This window comes from Euwallacea fornicatus, chromosome 17 (assembly GCF_040115645.1).
Source record: "Euwallacea fornicatus isolate EFF26 chromosome 17, ASM4011564v1, whole genome shotgun sequence".
Lineage (NCBI taxonomy): Eukaryota > Metazoa > Arthropoda > Insecta > Coleoptera > Curculionidae > Euwallacea > Euwallacea fornicatus.
The window spans coordinates 4,281,648-4,300,046 of record NC_089557.1 but is presented as its reverse complement, the minus strand read 5'-3'; the positions used below and the strand labels follow the sequence as shown (position 1 = coordinate 4,300,046).

The window sequence follows — 18,399 nt, the reverse complement described above, 5'->3', positions numbered from 1 at the left end:
TGACACCTAATAAACAGCAACTAATTACTACCTCCAAAGTAAAGTAAAATTTGTGTTGAATTGTCAGATATTTTCCTGTGTATTTTCCACTCTAATCTCTCCACCTTTAGTTGGTTTTCTTTAGTCCCTTCTTGTCTAACTTGTACTGACTTCCAGCTTGTGATACCGTCTGGAAAGGACTGATTCAGGCGTTGCCTCATTGTTGACTATGCATAGCATGCCTCTATGGGATAATCCTGAAAGATTCGTTAGTTCTGAAACGAATTGTGGTCTTTCAACACATTTGCTGAGTACTTTGCCAAAGTGCCCACATTTCATCAAATTTTATGAGAGAAAAAATCAGTCCATAAATAGTCTCGACACCATTTCTGATTTTTGCTGTACTAAAACATTTCATAGGGAAACTCATGCTTTCGTTCAATGAAGCCCTTTTGTGGAGAGGAAGTCTATGTGATTGTTGTTCTGAAAGCTCTGCCCGATATTCCCCTCTGAAAAGACCTCTCGTGTAAAGCTTTTTCCAACTAAACACGTTCCATTAAAACTGGCGACCACCCAGCTTTCGGTTAAAGCGATCGTATTCAGGCTAATAAAGGCAAATCAGGGCCATTACTGGACATAATTGCTGTGATTATACATGTGCGTTTAAAATCACTTCTGAAATAACCCCTCAATCGAAGGTAATTGCATTTAAATTAAGCAACTTTGATTGGTTCGTGACGTTCTGTCTCTTGGGAGGCTACAGGAAAAGTGGCACGAGACTGAAAACCATCAGGCAACTAAGTGTATTTTCATAATCGTGTTGCACGATGCACTGAAAAATTGTTGAATTTATTAATTGACAATATGTGTAATCCTTTATGAAATATATACGTGCCCTCTGAAATTGAAAAACGCCAATAATGGAATTAGCAAAAAATTGAAATGTAAACAAAAGTGCTTTGACAAACTATGGAAATTCCAGCCAGATATTATGTCCTCGGAATGGAGTTTTGCCCTAGAGAATTGTTTTTTTTAATTCCATGCAGATTGTGTAAATGTATTTTGTTTGTTTTCTTTATTGCATATCATGGAATTGTATATGAGGTGAATGTTTGAAAGCGCAAACGGATCAAGGCAAAGGGTAGTGCAAGTAGCCATCATAGGAGAAAAGAGGGCGAACAGAGCCAAAACTCGTCATTTAAATTGAAATATTGTTAATGTGAAGAATCGGAAGATCTTTTGCAAATCGGACGCCACAGAAAGATTTACCTTGCGAAAAGGAGAATACTCGAATAAGTATCCAGTAAACAGAGATTACCAGTAAGGTTCTTGTAACGATCAATGTACTCGAAATGTACCCACAATCTGAAGGTCCTCTTTTCGAAGGAGGTTTAGGTAGGATGATTGTTTTTCTCAGAGATTTTGTTCATAACTTTCTAATTTAGAATAGATAGTAAATCATTCCTTTCGCAAAACAAGAACAACCGTGAACAATGGCAGAATGGTTCAATTATTGAAAAGCTTCTTTACGTGTTTCATGCTTATTTCGTTGCCTGGTTTTTCTACAAATCAAGATAAAGCACTAAGACAAATTAAGGAAGTTTGGAATCTCTAGAGTTTACGCAGAAACAGGTACAATAAATCTGAAGTAAGAGGTAAAATTAGAAAATGAAAATTTGCAAGGAAATCTCCTTTGGGGCTAATAGAGTGGCTGGAATAATTACAAATTATGATAATAGATAGACCGAGAATGACATTGAACATCAGGCATGAAACGTCAGAGTGTGGCAGGAACTACCCTTCTGGCTACACGATTCAGGTGTAATGTATCTGTACGTTACGACCCTGAATATTTTAGGTCAACAGGCCCCCATTTACCTCAAATCGCATATACCTCATCTTTTCTTTTGACGACATCGGCACCTCAATAAAACCCTTATTTTACTGCGTTTTGTCCAATGCGACGTTTTAGAAACTCTGTAATAAACCTAGTCGATAATAGCGTTTTAGTCCTTAGTACGCCGCTGTTCTTATATCTACAAATAGAAACAGGTATAAGACCTTTTGAAACATGAAAACTAGGGTTTCCCGAATTGACATGTTAGATGTCTTTTTCACTTAAGAATACGATAAATCACTTTGTCAGTTGTTCCTAAGTTTGCTGTTTCAAGATCCATTACTAACGTCTTAAGTTCCCTGTTAATCAAAATGAATATTTGTGACACAAGTGTGAGGGGCCCACACTTGCATTTTAACGTTAGTTGAGGCTCTTCCCTGTTAAAATTCCGCTCAAACAACCTCTCCTCTAACTTTAGCCACTTTAATTCGCTTTTCTCAACTTCTTTAGAAATCACGCTGAACAATAATGCGGCTCCTCTTTCGCGTTACTTTAAATTGTTTTTTTTTTTTTTACTTAATTTTTTCTACATATCAAGTTGAAAATTTACGTCGCAACTTGCAGAAGACACCTATCTCTTCTTACCTTAATTTAAAGCGACTATCCATCCTTAGTTTTTCTACAAAATAGGGCCAGATATTAAATTAAAAGTAAAGGAGAAGACACCTCGCTCCTCACATTAGTTCAAGTTTTTGCTAAACTTTAAACTTGAAAATTCGAGAGATATAGGAGCGCATTCAGCGCTTCAGAGGGAGTGATTTTGAAGGCCCGGATCTAGAATTAGTTTAACTGCAATGAAATTTCATTTCTTTGTTTCATTTGCCTGTAAAGGAGGGTGTCTATGAAGGTGTTTATTCCAAGCATGCATTTCTCGTAGAACAAACTCATCAGTATTCGATATGTTCGTTATTCCAGTATTCCTCTGACTTAATCGATATCCAGAAGTTTGCCGCGAATTAAAGCGTAATATTGGGGCTGGCAGGGCACAACCTGTTTAATCATGTAATGGCCGGAACGGGCTGTCAAAATGCATTGTGCGGACCGAGTGTCGCGTCCTGCAGTACAGGAATTTATGCGAAGCCCTAAATGTTCCCTTGAGGGTCTGAATATGCCACCTCGAAGTCTCATTGTTAGCTGGGAGCGTGGTCATTGCAGTCGCCAACCTTGTTAATGAAGATTGTCGCTCTCAAATATACAGAAAATCCATCTAAATTCAAACTAGTTGTTCGTATTTACATTATGCAAATGGGGCCATTAAACAGATCTTAAATCAAAATTACTCAGCGACATGATGTAATAGAAGACGTCCGACATGATTCACTGCAGGAGTGCCGTTTGGGTACGCATATTTAACCGTGCGAACGCGCTTTATCAAGTGACACAGTAAGGGCAAAAAACCCAATAAACTTGTCACAGGAATACGGATAACCACGACCAGATGTGCACGAATGCATTATTCAAACATGTGCCCGGTTGATGCGTGAGTCACTGCTCTGATCTCTGAGTTATTAGGGTATGATAACCTGCGAAATCCTGCCTTTAAAACAGCATCAGAAGCTCGGAAATTACATAAATTCGGTCTTATCTTTCCCTAAGGGTTGAAAAAGGGGTGATGATTCATGGTGAATAGGGCGAGATAGTCTCATCATTTTCCTTGGAGGAAATCCTTAAAATGCGTGTGTTTAAAAATTTTCCTAAATAAGAAAAACTAGCCAGTTCAGAGCTTGTAGTTCTTAAAGTGTTAATATTTCCTTTAAGGAAGGAGCTTTCGGTTCGTTAGGTTTTTCATCGAATTAATCATATTTCCCTAGAGGCCCAGCAAAATTTTTGGGTCGTATTTTACGTGGGCAAAAACGTAAGTAAAACGTTATACGGCACCTTTAACTAGAAGCCTGAAAGGTCCCTGATGGATAGTGCTCCGGCAGTCGACCGGGATCCTAAACAAGGGATTCAAGGGCGTTAAAAGTATCCCGCCCGAGAAAGTTATTATTTCATGTCTCAGTTTATAAGCAAGTCTATAAAGAAAAAATTCTCTCGATCACTTTTGACGTCAGCTATTGATCGCAGTGTTAGTTCGGCCGTAGTGGCCCACAAATCACAAGACCTATATCGATGCACCACCAAACCTGTAAGATTTATTTTTAGCATGAGGGAAATTTGATTCGAAAGTAAATCGAGCGAGACTGGCTTATTTTTCAATCGACTTTTATCGCTCTAGAGGCCAGCCAAAGCGAAAATATTGCTGCTAAATCCAAATATTGACGTTAGTCGCCTCGGAATTCAATTGACATAACCATGGGGCTTAACCGGCCTTTTTAAGTTAAATTGAACCAAATGGTGTGCTCATAAAATCCAACCAGAATCTCATGTTTCATGCCCTCGCCCGTAAACTCTCTCATCTGATACAATTCCAGTTTTTAGGGTCGTTATATCATTCCGGATCTAGATTTATTCTGGCGGGGCTCAATAAAATAAATGATGGCCCGAAATAATTTAGGAGGCATTTATTCAAATAAAGGCATAAAACGCCCTCTTCGCGGAACTTGGATTCCAAAGACTTTAAGGCAAGATATCCAGATGCCAATGCTCGATAAAAGATAAAATCATTGCAACATTACCATATTTCCCTGAAGGAATTTACGACAAGATACAGGCTTGGGGTAATTTCAAGGTGTGACTTTTCAATAGGAGTTTCGCTGGTGTTTGGAAAACACTTTGGAGAGTCATTCATAAGGCCTGGAGAGATCCAGAAGACGGTGTTAATCGCACACTTCGACGCCTAAGCGACATTGCATCAAGAAGTCAGATTAATTCGGGTTAGTAAATGAAAATTTCCTTTAACATCATCTCGTACTCATCGATTGTCAGAAGAAAGGGTGGTTAAAGCATTTTAGATGCTAAATTCTCCCATGACGTATTGATACGAAAACAGAAAAGGAAAATAGGACAATTTGATGTCTATGTACATTAGGATCAATACAGTCGATGCTCGATATCGTAAACAAACGATAATGAAAATGTTGCGTTAATGTTAACACAAAATTCGTACAACAGGGTCAAGCGGAACGCGCGGTAACGTAAACAGTTCTTGGCGACACGCAAAATAAAGCCAATGATAATAGAAAAATCAAAAAATTCGCGCTCATTTAAATATTTCCACTTCCCTGTTGATTATGAATGGAAATTAACTGAAAAAATAGAAGCTTCTAACAAAAGCGTTGTTACCATTAGGTAATGCACCAGTTCATCCTCCAGAGTAACAGCTGAGGAATGGGGATGGGTCAATTCTTGCCACGTACGTGCAGTCGAACGTAATTCCATTAATTCAACCTATGGACCCGAACTTAATGAGACTCATCAAACTATACTACCAAAAATTCCTACGTTCGTCTGTCTGATCAAAGAATTCAAAAGCATATCTGAGGCTTTAAAACAGGTAACATTACCAGAAGTTAATTTAAATTTGCATATGGCCTGGAAGGCAGTTGATCAACAAACTATTTAAAAATGTTGGAACAATCTCTTTTGTACCAATAATCAAGATGAAGATGATGGCTCCTTGAGCGTAATTAGGGAACAACTGCGATCCTATACTAATGTTCTTGATTCATTGAAAATAGTGAACTTCGGCATTTTTTGCACTCCAGCTAATATAAATTTATGGAACGAAGACAAGCAGACGAATGACATTAATAAGGAGGAAAATATGGACAATGAAGATGATGAGGGCGTTCCCATCGAAGTTAGAAGTGTAGTGACTGATGTGCAAGCTATATAAGTTTTTAATCAAATTTTAGATTGCGCTGAAGGTAAAGGAGTATCATACACTCGGATATTTTAGTTCTTCGTAACTTACGGACACAAACATTGGAAGACAATGGTAAGCGGCAATTTACACAGGCTAAAATTGCAGATTATTTTTCTTTTAATACAAAAATACTTATCTATACTATACTATCAGAACATTTGCTTATTTTGTTATACTATATATGTATTAAACGTTCCTTTAATAAATCGTCCATTATTTAAATCACGCTCACTAATGTAAATATTTCGATGGTGTGAACAACAATTCGTTTGAATTAGTGTACATTATCCAACGTCTGCTGTATATTAAGGTTCTGGCAATTTTATCTTGAACAAACATGGGAAGGGCGAATCAACACTAACAGCGTTTTAACTCATAAGAAAATGTCGTTGGAGAAAGCAATACCAGGTGTCTAGGCGAACTCTGGACATGCGACACTAACATGAGAAATTGCGTTTTTATTTTTTTCCACCTGCACGAATTATCCAATAGAAGGACTTTTACGTGAAGGTCATAGTGCTCAAAACCGGTCATCATTCCTCATTTTCTTCATTCTTCTAATTAGATCCGTCTTGGCTCAAACCGCTTCCAAGTTTCAAAAATTTGAATGTCCCGCGTAATCGTTCGAGACCACGATTGGTCAGATTTATCGGTGGTCTCTTTGAGCAATTGCTTTAAATGTTTTTGCGAATGATGTTAATGTTTTTTGTTTTCATCCACTTATTTGGTTGAACTTTAATATGTAGGTAGTTAATTTATTTATTTTCACTTTTTCCTTGTTGCATTTGAATAAAATTTTTTACACTTATGTCGTTGGCGACTCTGTGCGTGTTTAATTCAGACCTTGACTCTGACCAATGGTGCCCTCGAACGATTACGAGGGACATTAATTTTTTTTTAATTTCGAGAGCCCTTGAGCCATAACGGTTCTAATTAGAAGATTGAAAAAAATGCAGAATGATGGCCGGTCTTGAGTCCTATGACCTCCACGTAAAAGTCTTTCAATTGGATAATACGTGCAGCCGAAAAAAATAAAAACCGACTTACCATGTTCATTTCATGTGTCCAGGGTTCGCCCGGGACATCCGGCATTTCTAGACCTATCTAAAGCTTTTGACATTGATAGCCCACAAAATTACAATAGTAGAACTAAAAAACCTTAGTATAAAGGCATATTTGTCTGATAGAAACCACATGAAGGTCATATTAGAATTAAGTCGAGAGGATTTATAATGAACTATGGAGTTCTCCGAGGCAGAACACCGGGTTCATTACTTTTCGTAATTTATATTTATGGTATTTCAAATTTGACACGCCCTAATATAGCATGAACCATTACCGACTTTGCTGAAGACACTAATTTCTTAATGTTAGGGATGGACTGCAATGGGCTTTGTGGTGATGCTGACTGATTATTTGTTAGTGTGGAAAATAAACGATTTTTCAAAAACTGAAACGAGTGCTACACTATTACGGATAAGTAAAGCAAACTTAGATAATGCCAATGAACACGCACCTGTAGTAAAAACTTTTGCATGCATAAGTAATTTTTCAAAGTTTGTGGGCATAAAATTAGATAATACCTTGTTTTGATAAAAGAATGCCGATAATGTAGTTTCGAAAATAATTAATAAGACCAGACTTGTTACAGCTTTCCGGCACTCAGCAACAACGTGAATAACCAATGAAAAGATTGATGTGCCATGCAAACTTTGAGCGTTTCTTCTGGTATGGAATAATTCTCTACGGTCAAAGTAGGACTCGTGCAGAAGATCTTTAGTGCAAGAAAGAGGGATTAGAATAATACCTTGAAGTGAATAACACATTTTTCCTTGGAATTACGCCAAAGGTTCGTTACGGTCATGAGTCCAGATTCAAGAATTCGTCTTCTGCACGAGTCCAAATTTGGGCAAATTTTCGAAAAAGTTTTATATACAAATTCTCTTTCAACAATTATTGTGGCCAACTGGTAAATTGTTCCGACCAAAATGTAATTGCATCAAAACAAATGGTGCATAAAACTAAACGAGACTTGTCAACAAAACCAGGAAGTGCGGGGCTTTCGAATAGGAAATCCACAATCGCTTTTCTAGTTCTAACAAAAGCAAATGCCGACTGTCTGAGGGCAAATTTAACCCGACTCAAAGAAATTGAAGTGTTGACGAAGGAATCCTCCTTTTCCGCTTCATTTGATTTCTCCGGTAATAAAACTTGTCGCTTGTAAAACTGACTGAAACTTATTTGCTTCAGGGCCGATAGATCAAACTACTGATAACTTCACCTGATGAAGACAACTTTCACGGAAACAAGCTTATGAAACGCCCTTATTTCGTCGTTTCCATCGCCGTTTGGTAAATTTATCACGACGTTGATATCTCGGCACTTAAGGTGATGTTAGAAAGGTGCTGAAAGAACCCAGACGCTTGGATTATCTTCAAGTGCCGTCACATCAGGATAATGATCCATGTAAGTGTTGTCAGCATCCATCAACGAGTTAACCATTACGCTCCGACTAATTAGTTCTCCGCGGAAGGCGAATAAGGCATAAACCTTTCATCGAGTCCCCCATCATAAGCACATGATTCCCATAAAAATATTTCCCCACTAGGATTGTTCTGTATATAAAATCCAAATAAATCCGGACATATAAATTGAGCCAGATGTTTGGACTCGATCCAACCGGTGTCAAAACAAAGCGGGGGTGCCTGTTATGGTCGTCCACCCCATCAGTCAGTAACATATGTTAGGAATTTTATGTTGTATTCTTTGATGGGGGCCCTGGCCGTTAACGGATATATAGGGAAAATGCCAGATTTATTGTGTGCTATAACACTAAAACGTTTTTGGTATAAAGAAAGTTATCATAAGTAACGATCTTACGGCCACTTTGTCATAGTTCCTGCGGTTGCGGCAGCACGATGACGGGCAGATGCTGCGAAATTTACGCACATTGATCACATAAAACGATAATAACATGAGGTCAATCTGCAAGGGCTGGCAAGCAATAACTTGCCGTTCAAGTTGTAAAATTACACGATCCATTACACTGATCATTCTTTTCAGGAATATCGAAACAGCAATCGGATCTGCGGCCTAAGAACTATGATCGTCGACGGTTTATAATGCATATAACGTATGAACACCCCTTCGGCCTGCACTTTCATTCCTCCAGCAACCGTATTTACCCCTTCTATTCCTCGGTCAATAATAGATTTTTTCTCAAGTCTCGCCTTAATTGGCACTCGTGATCTTCGCTCCCATAAGCCCCGATAAGAGGCCGCAAAAACGCAATTCCCTTTGCGGCAAAAAACTAATTCCGGTTCCCACCCGATTGAGAGTCTTGTCAACATTTTGGACGCGTCTCTCTCCAATATCCTCCTCTTTTCTAATTCTGTTACGTCATCAATTAGCTGCGACTTCGAGTTTGTTAATTCCAGCAGCCACGTTGCCAGACGTAATTTCCAGGCCCAGGAAAATTAGTTTTAAGGCGACATTCTTGTTAGCGATGCAGCAACGTCTCTGAATTGGTTTAGTCAGCTCCCTAATGACAGCGCTATCTTTTATCCACTAGTCTTAATTGCATAGGAACTTTTCCAGCATCCGAAGAGCATTAATTGACCTGTCTCTAGCTGTTGATTCGAAATGGCACATCGATTATGGCTCCAAAAACACCCCTCGACGGCGTGTTTTCTTGGATACGTCACTAGGGACTAATAAAATACAGTTAAGTACGAGTCTGCAATAATTATGCTGCCATCGTGAAGGTTCATAAATCTTGCCGGGATAATATCACATCCTTTCAAGCTCACTGATTCTAACCTGTCACATAACTCTCAGGTGATTTCTTTCGTATCTCGTAGAAGAAACGTAATAAAGTTGCCCGCGGAATAGCTTCCTGAATGCTTTAGCGAAATCAATTCAGTTAGTAAATTGAAATACGTTAAACAATTTTTTTGAAATATCTCCCGTTCCCTTAGGGCTCCATCACAGTGAGTTGCATCGCGGAATGTGTGTCTGTGAAGAAAAGTCTCTGAAGGATTACGTGATTGACGCGGCTCCCCAAGGTTTGCCAGATTTCACGTATAAGGCATTAAAGCGCAGAGCCGTGGACACTTTGGTTTTTAAGGGAATGTAAATCGCATTTAAGCCAGGAGAGTGCCGTTGGATTTTCCTCCCATAACTTGAAAAAATTTCCATCAGCGTCACGTGCATTCAAGTGGGTCATGCACCAAAGAAATCAGGCACACATGCACTTTTGATTGCTATGTCCCGTTTTACATTAACATGTAGCAGCCAGTTTCTATGCTGCAGCGTGTTTTATACTCCGCGGAGTAGTTCGGGAATATCTAAAAGCTATGCAGAGACGCGGGGATTACGTCTTTTCGCATACTGGTACTAAATATTTATTGGCACATTTTCCCTTAAGAGTATAGTTTTTTCCTAACAGTATGTTTTTTTTTTCTGAAATTTCACGCCTCAGGAGGTTGCAAAGGGTTGTGGAACCCGATTCGGGCTGGTTCGGGTTAAGCTACTATCATTTTCTCTCGCCGACATTAACCTGAACTGATCAACAAGGGAAGCGCGGCGAAAAGAATACTAGAATTATACGTAAAACTTAATTTTTTAAATCAGAAATTTGTTCCTTTTCGATTTCAAAGAATTCGCCGTGCTCAGTTCATTCGGAGTTCCCATAGAAGGAACACAGAAAACTATTTTTTAGGTCCCAATCCGAAACACCATTAAAAGGATATTTCGATTTAGGCACGGAGAGACAATCACACCAAAACCGCCAGAAAAGGCTTTCAAGTACCTTTTAACTTGACAGAGATTTACAGGGTGCCTTAAAGAAACTGGTGAGGCTCTAACTCAGTTATTTATGAACGGATTTTGAAAAGCTAAAAACAAATTAAAATGACATTTTTCAGACTACCGAGTAACGCGCAAGTTGATTTTTTCAACTCAACTCCTTTTGCTTCAGGCGCCAACTTCGGAATTTCAGATAGAACTCCATATTTACATTTTTTCGTAGACAACATTCTCCTGAGTTCAATGCTGTACGACAGGTTAATGTCGAAAAAAATTTTAATTGAAAAAGTTGAAAAATTTGCACAACATGCGTTATGTAGCCGTATGTATCCTGGACATTGTGAGTTATGTAAGCACCTATATCGTCATGGGGCCGTCTGCATTATTCTGCGATCATCGGTATTTAATTCTATCTCAATACACAAAATAAAGCCGCCCTTAACTATTGGAACCGCATCAGTCTTCCTTATGAATTTTTGTGAGCATTTATGTTGCAAGTGTGATTATCGCAAATTCGTTTTTTAGTGCAACAAAAAGGGTTATTAGTGTTGTTATTGCCGACAATTATTAAGTATAAATCTTCGATAAATGCATTGATAAATGCAGAAAAAACATCGGATTTGAAATACTTAAGCCAATGTGTCTATTTGTGCTCAATGAACTTTTTTTTTCAGTTTGTATTTGTTTTAACATTAAATTGTCATACACAATTAATATCAGAAAAAAATCCATCGGAAAGTGTAAAAAAAGTATGGAGTCCTATTTGCAATCCTGAAGCAGAAGTTGAGTTAAGAAAAAAACAACTTTGACGTTACTCAGTTGCTGAAAAATGTGATTTCGTCCGGTTTTTACTTCATCAAAATTCGTTTATAAATGACAGAGCCACAGCTTTGGCCGGTATTATGAGACACCCTATACTTTTGGAAATACTCGGGTCAAGTTATGCAATTTTCGATTGCATTCAAAACCATCGATGCAGATCCTGTCGAGAAGAAACTTCAACCATCACGATCACAGACCATCTGATTCAAACCGCAGTGGAAAATTAATATACACGGGACACCTCTACAGCGCAAACTTTTCAAATGAAATGAGGGCAGTTCGGACAAGCAGAGGAGGCCGTAGGGGGAAATTGTCTATCAATTTGAAGGTGTTGCAGAAAGATGAAGAGCTGGCAACCGTATCCAAGTTCACCTTTTGCACTTGTTGCGGAAACGACTGGAAACATTCGACAATTAGGAAAAATATAACGCATTCAATTGAGCTTTTCGATTTTCATCTGAGTATTCACATATATTCGTGGAAGAGAGGATTTGTCAATTCCCATTACGAAATGCGTTCGATGCCTGCCAAAGAAAACAAAATGTGTAGATACACTTTCCATGTGCTTTTATCGTATTTCTTGCAAATCAAATTATAAAAGGGTGCTTCTACCAACGTCCAGGCAATAAAATTCCGTGCTCTATAGTTTAGTGTGTGTACATCCAGCCGGGCAGGTTAACAGAACGAGTGTTTTTATTATTAAGCGAGCTGGGTTTTAATTAAATTCCACAAGAGTTCTTTATAATATGACTAGGCGCTGTTTCAACATGTGCATAAAAACTCGTTCAAAGTAATTCCACTTTGCGGTTTTCAAGAGGATTTTCGAAGGATTTTCCATAAAAACACTTAGAAGATTAAGAGTAGTGGCGATGTCACATAACGAGAATTTTGCTATTACTCCTCAGTGTTCACTCAAATTTAGATAATGATGAGGCTATAAGGAGACGTGTCTGAAAATTTACGACATATCGTGTTCGTCATTTAAGTTAAGCAGGTACACAATGGCTCTAAATATGCAGAGAGCGTTCTAATCTCATCAATGTTTTAGAGCGAGCTATCTGCACTTAGGCTGGAATGATACGTGGGCGATTCTCGTAAAATATTGTTTTGTCGAAAAAGAAGCAGCCATTCGTTATTTTGCATGCAAAGACGCAAAGTGCTATTGCCTTTTATGCGGATTTGGGACGTGATTGTGCTGGGGCAAAATTTAGTTTTGCCTCGTTGGAGTTGGGAGCAGTTTCTGGAATCGGCAATGATTTTATGCATCTGGAAATTTAAAAAAATAGCATGAGTGCAACTCGATTTACAAGATTGTCACATTTATTTGCACTTTACAAAAGCCGACAGAATTCTTGAAAAACGATCTGTTTTTTAACTAAAATGTTCAGCGCTAGAAGGGACGAAAATTAACCGGAGACGACGAAAGGAACGGATTTTTGTATCTGTGAAGAAAATGGATCATATCTGCAATCAGCTCTTACTCTGACATCTGGGAAAATGGACTTACACGGTGGAATATTTCCGAAGCCTTCCGATAAGTCGCCAATAGGACTTTCTGGTTACATATTTCACATCAATTCAAGTGATTGGAAAATATCCATTACATGCACGAACCCTCAAATCTGCCATTAGTATTGTTTACATTTTTTTCGCAGTTGCTGTTAGTCCGCTGAAATACCGAGAACATTCTATGTAAATTTCAAATGATGGTTTGCCAAGCCGCTGGTGTTCTATACAACTGAGCAATTTATTTCTGTCCCAGATATTTCAGATGGAGATGGACCACACCATCAATGACGACACGGACAAACGCTATCAAAGAGAGGATTTTCAGGAAGTGAGGGAAACTTATCTTAGCCAAATATCCATCATGTAAGGTTCACTTAACTACGAAGTTAATAAAACCTTTCATGATGGCAGAACCGACTGTAACGTCCCAAGGAATCTTCACTACTATATTGTATTTTTTCGTTCTGATCCTCAGTTGAAACAATAAAACGTATATATGTTCTCGAAAAATATGTCTTAATTTGATTTTGGATCCGGAGGAAGAGGACGAAGCAGGAGGTTATGATGGACCTGGTTTTAAGCGGGAGCTAAGAGATCATCTTTTTTAATTAAAAATTGCTGCAGTATGGATTGACGGAATGTAGGATGGCACCAACTCGCAGTTTCACATATGAATCATCTTATATTGCAAATATATCCATTGAAGAGAATCATGTATCTTGTATCTGACAAATAAACTCTTATGTAGGATTAAAAACACTTGAATCTGAAATAGCATAATAAACTTTGCATTTCCTATTACGTTTATTTGCAAACTTTTAAGGACCACAACTTCAACGAGAGACTCGAGATGGGTCTGGAGCAGTTTTAAGCCGATGGGAAATATTTATTTAAGATAATCCCCTAAATATCTTATCATTTCCCATTTTCTCTTCCGCAAAAATAAGTTCTTACACAAGATAAGAAGATCGACTTTAGTTTGTTGTTTTGATGATTCTAAAATTAAGTTTCAAGGCATAATTATTTGTTTAATAGAGTTGTTTCAGACTCGCATTATTTCAAATTGAAGCATGGGACCAAATGTGTGTCAAAGAGAGATAATCAAACAAGGAATCACTGTAAGATAAAAGGATGAGCGCCGCTTAAGTCGGGTTCGTGTATTGAATAATACCGACAAAGAAAAAGAAAAGTTCGAATGCCAGCACGTTGTTTGGTACTCCTCGTTTGGTTGTTTTGTCAATTAATCGTCTCTCCTAGCTCTATTAGAAGGCCTTTGATCTGTTACCGATCTCTGTTGTGTCAGACACTCCTAATTGGTTTGACCGTTTGTTAGTGCAATCAGTGCATGTTGATTGGCTTGGATGATAGTTGATTAAACGCCCTTGATTAACGCACATTTGTACCTAAAACAACCATCTTCATTGCAGTGGAAAGTTAGCTTTAATCAAATGACGCAGGTTTCGATTGCCCACGCTTTGCCTCAGGCACCGAGTACCTCGGAAGCTGTAAATCCTGTCTTTATAGGAATTTTTAATTTATAATTTATACGTAAAACATGAACACTGACAAATTATAAATGACCGTGATTAACTGTTCCTTCTTCCTGCAATTTGGGGCACACTTTGTTTCACTCTCACCCAATAGCAATGGAAGTATATAGATTGTGCAAATAGGAATTATCATCTCGAAATAGATCATAATTAAAATTCTTAACATTCCTTCATCCCACATGATATTTGTAAATTATTTGTATGGGCTTAGACAAGTGGTTTTCTAATTAAAATTGTTACTAAATCTATTTTGAGAGTCCCATTGAAGAAGCCTTGCATCAATTAAAATACTGATTATATGAAACAGATTTTGCAACATAAATAGTTCCTTGATTTGTGTAGGTGAATGTGATGGAAACGATAGAAAAAGGCCGGAAACAATTTTAAATTTCGTAATTTCGAATTGAAAAGTGAGTGATAAACTAACTACTAAGGAACGGAGAGAGAATTAAATAAGGGAAAATTGGAGAAGGTGATGAAAAAGTCACCAGTGGGTGCAAGTAGAAAATGAAGCCGAAAGAGTTCAGGAATAATACGGTAATAAATAAGGAAGACGTCATATAGTCGCACCCTTTCACATCCTTATGGGGAAAACGCGTGAGTAATATTTATGAGCCGATTTATTTCGCGCCCTCCCGTGAAGTTTTGATTAGTTATATCCCACCTCAAGGAAGTACCTGACTTATTGGCCAAAGCCTACGAGTACGTCAGCAAACGTGAAATATTCCACGAGACGAAGAGTCCGAGGGGGCAAAATACATTTTTACACAAAATGTCGTTTACTATTATGAGAAAAGTTAAATTTGTTTTCCTGCTTTTTAACGCAAAACCTATCGGATGGGATTTTGTTTTTATTAGAACGAGATAATCTTGTAACTTTTTTCTGTCTTGGTCTCGTTTCAACGGCTGCCTATGTAGTTTAGCTGATTAAGCTCTCGCCCTGGATAAACTAGGAAAGCCGAAAGAATAGGGAGCTTTTTATGCATGAGTTGACTTGGAAAGTTTCATACTTTGTTGGCTTAAATAATAATATTCACGCGGAATTAGATTCTTTAAGATGACCTAACTTCAAAAAAACTCCCAAACTTTAATGAAACAGCCTAAAAAAAGTCAATTACGCAGTAGATATTTACTTACCGAATCTTTTGGTTGATTTTTGGTTGCAGCTTACCTGAAACAGAAAGCACATAATTAAAACCGTTTTCATATACCACACAGGATGTGATTTTACTGATGAAAACGGAATGTGTATTTAATTTTCCTTGTTTCTCGTTTGGTTTCCTCAGTTCGAACTTCTTGAAGTTTATTAGAAATTCGAACTCGAAAAAATTGCATATTTTTCCACTTCAGATTCTTCAAAACATCCTAATATCCCATGTCAGGCCTTTTCATCAGGAATTCTTTCGAAATTTTAAGGCAATATCCAAGCACATTTTGCTCGAGTATTAGAGAAGTTTTGGTACCATTTTTACAGTGTCGGAGATTCTGAAAAATTTTTTAAAAGTTGTTGAAATGTCTTTTTTGTTTTCAGAAATGAAATAATGGACTTACATTTGAGGTTCTTTTTTTAATCATTTTTATAAGATATATTTTTACAAATTTTTATAAGTAATCTATAGGGAATTAATTTTTTTTGGCCCTCTAAGGAGATTTTTGTGCATATTGATTAAATTTCAGAAGGAAATAAAACCATTCTTTACAGTGCCGAGACACGACCGAGAGAATATTTTACATTTTACGTTATTGCGGGCCTTTTGAGACAATATTTCATGATTTCTATGCAAATATTAAACTGAATTATTCTTATTCTCAAGTGTGGTATACCCGACTTACTTTGAAATTTAATTCTTAGAGACCTTCTAAAAGTGTATGTTTTGCTTGGGACATTCACCATTTAGAATCACTTTTACAATGTATCATATACGTACAGTGGCGAACAAAAGTATGGAAACATTTTCTATTTTTTAAAGCAATTTTATTCAACACGTAACAATAAATATCCGTCAAGAAAAAAGTCTTTTTTTGGAATATCTGCTATATCTAGAATATGTACATAACTAATAATAAATATACTAATATATTTATCAGTCTCAAAAAAAACAATATTGTGAAAAATCTATAAATTGACCGAACGTAAGTATGGAAACATTACTTACAAATTGTTGAAAATAAATTATATTATGTACTATTTTATTAAAAGGTTTTTCAAAAGTTTTAGTATTTCGTTGGATACCCTTCAGCATCAATTACCTTGACTTGACAACTTCGTCCCATAGAGGCAACAAGCTTTGTACAGAGGTCCCTGGGAATCGCCTTCCACTCTTCCTCCAATACTGCCCAAAATTCATCGCGATTTTTAACGTTTTTGGATCTGACCTTCTTATCTAAATAGTACCACAGATTTTCAATCGGATTTATATCAGGCGATTGTGACGGCCATTCCAACACCCGTATTTTGTTTTCTAAAAACCAATTTTTAGATAATCGCGAGGTGTGCTTTGGATCATTATCCTGTTGATAAATCCATGCCAACGGTAGATCTTCTTCAAATGTCAATAGGTGATTTTGTAAGATGTCGCAGTACATCTTGGAGTCTATTTTGCCATTTATTTTCACTAGTGGTCCAGTACCAGATCGTGTAAAACAACCCCAAACCATCACATTTCCACCGCCATGTTTGACGGTGGGAATTAAATATTTTGGGTCATATCTTTGTCCTGGAGGTCTTCGAACATATTCTGTAGAATCACTGCCGAACAAATTAAACTTACTTTCATCGCTGAAAACTACTAATGACCATTGGTGTTCAGTCCAATTCTTATGTTCTCTGGCGAATTTTAATCTCGCTTGTGTATGTCGCTTTGTAAGAAGTGGCTTTTTAACTGCACGTCTACCATGAAGATTTTCACTTACAAGCCGACGTCTAATTGTCATATCCGATACATCAATATCTTCAAATTCCTCTTTTAACTCCTTTTTTATCGCCACAGCAGATTTTTTTGGATCGACTTTAGCTTTTCTAACGATTGCACTATCCACTCTACGGGTTGTTTTTCGAGGTCTTCCACATGTCATTGCTGGATCTACTGTTCCTCTTTGCAAATACCTCTTAATTATTTTATGACCAGTTCCCCGAGGTATATTTAATGCATTTGCAATATAAATTTGTTTTGTTCCGTTTGTGTACATGGTCACTATTCTTCGCTTGAACTCAGCACTGTAATATTTACACTTCGGCATTTTCAACAAAATCTTAGAAGCAGAAACCTTAATATAGTCACTTTAATCAACAAATTTTGAGATTAGACTAAAATGAAGAAAATGTTTCCATACTTTTGTTCGGTCAATTTATACATTTTTTACAATATTGTTTTTTTTAAGACTGATAAATACATTAATATATTTATTTTTATCTATGTACATATTCTAGATAAAGTTAATATTCCAAAAAACAACTTTTTTCTTGACTGATGTATGTTGCTACGTATAGGAATTAAATTGCATTAAAAATTATAAAATGTTTCCATACTTTTGTTCGCCACTGTATATACAAAGTACGAAAGATCACTGGGACTCTGTTCGATCTATTATTCGTTATCTTTGCAAATATGTACTTATCTAGAAAACGAATGGAGACGTCAGTTGAATACAAGAGCGCTTAAAAGTCTCCTAATTGAAAAAAGAAATACTTTCGAAAAATAAAAGTAGAATACAGTAGCTGACCACAAATATGGGGGAGGTGTAAAAAGGAACAATATATTCATACAATAAATCAAGCATAATTCTTATTCTCTCCCACAGTAATCAATCTCCCCAACATAAACAGAATTATTGGAGATTGGAAGTATTGGGAATAAAATTTGAACGATTCTTGCGCAGATAGCGAAATAATGAAGTTTGTAACTTAACGACATCTCATTTTCGAGTTTCTACTACTTTAATTTAAAATCAAATGAAAAGTTTTCAGATTTTCCCTGCTTTTATTTATCAGATGATATAGGTATTTACTTTAATTAAACTAGAAGAAA

General features: G+C 37.0%; 1 protein-coding gene across 4 annotated transcripts in view; it reads right to left on the bottom strand.

Annotated features, from left to right (window-relative positions):
* LOC136344591 (cysteine-rich motor neuron 1 protein-like) overlaps positions 1–18,399 on the bottom strand; it is a 110,599-nt gene that overhangs the window by 42,889 nt on the left and 49,311 nt on the right. Inside the window, exon 2 of one of the 4 annotated variants that reach the window (XM_066292211.1) lies at positions 15,509–15,542. The exons of 2 other annotated variants lie outside the window; for them this stretch is intronic. In XM_066292211.1, the coding sequence (XP_066148308.1) occupies positions 15,509–15,542 (34 nt within the window). Of the gene's footprint in view, positions 1–15,508; positions 15,571–18,399 lie in introns of those variants that run through there. One more of the 4 variants, XM_066292210.1, reaches the window with a different exon arrangement.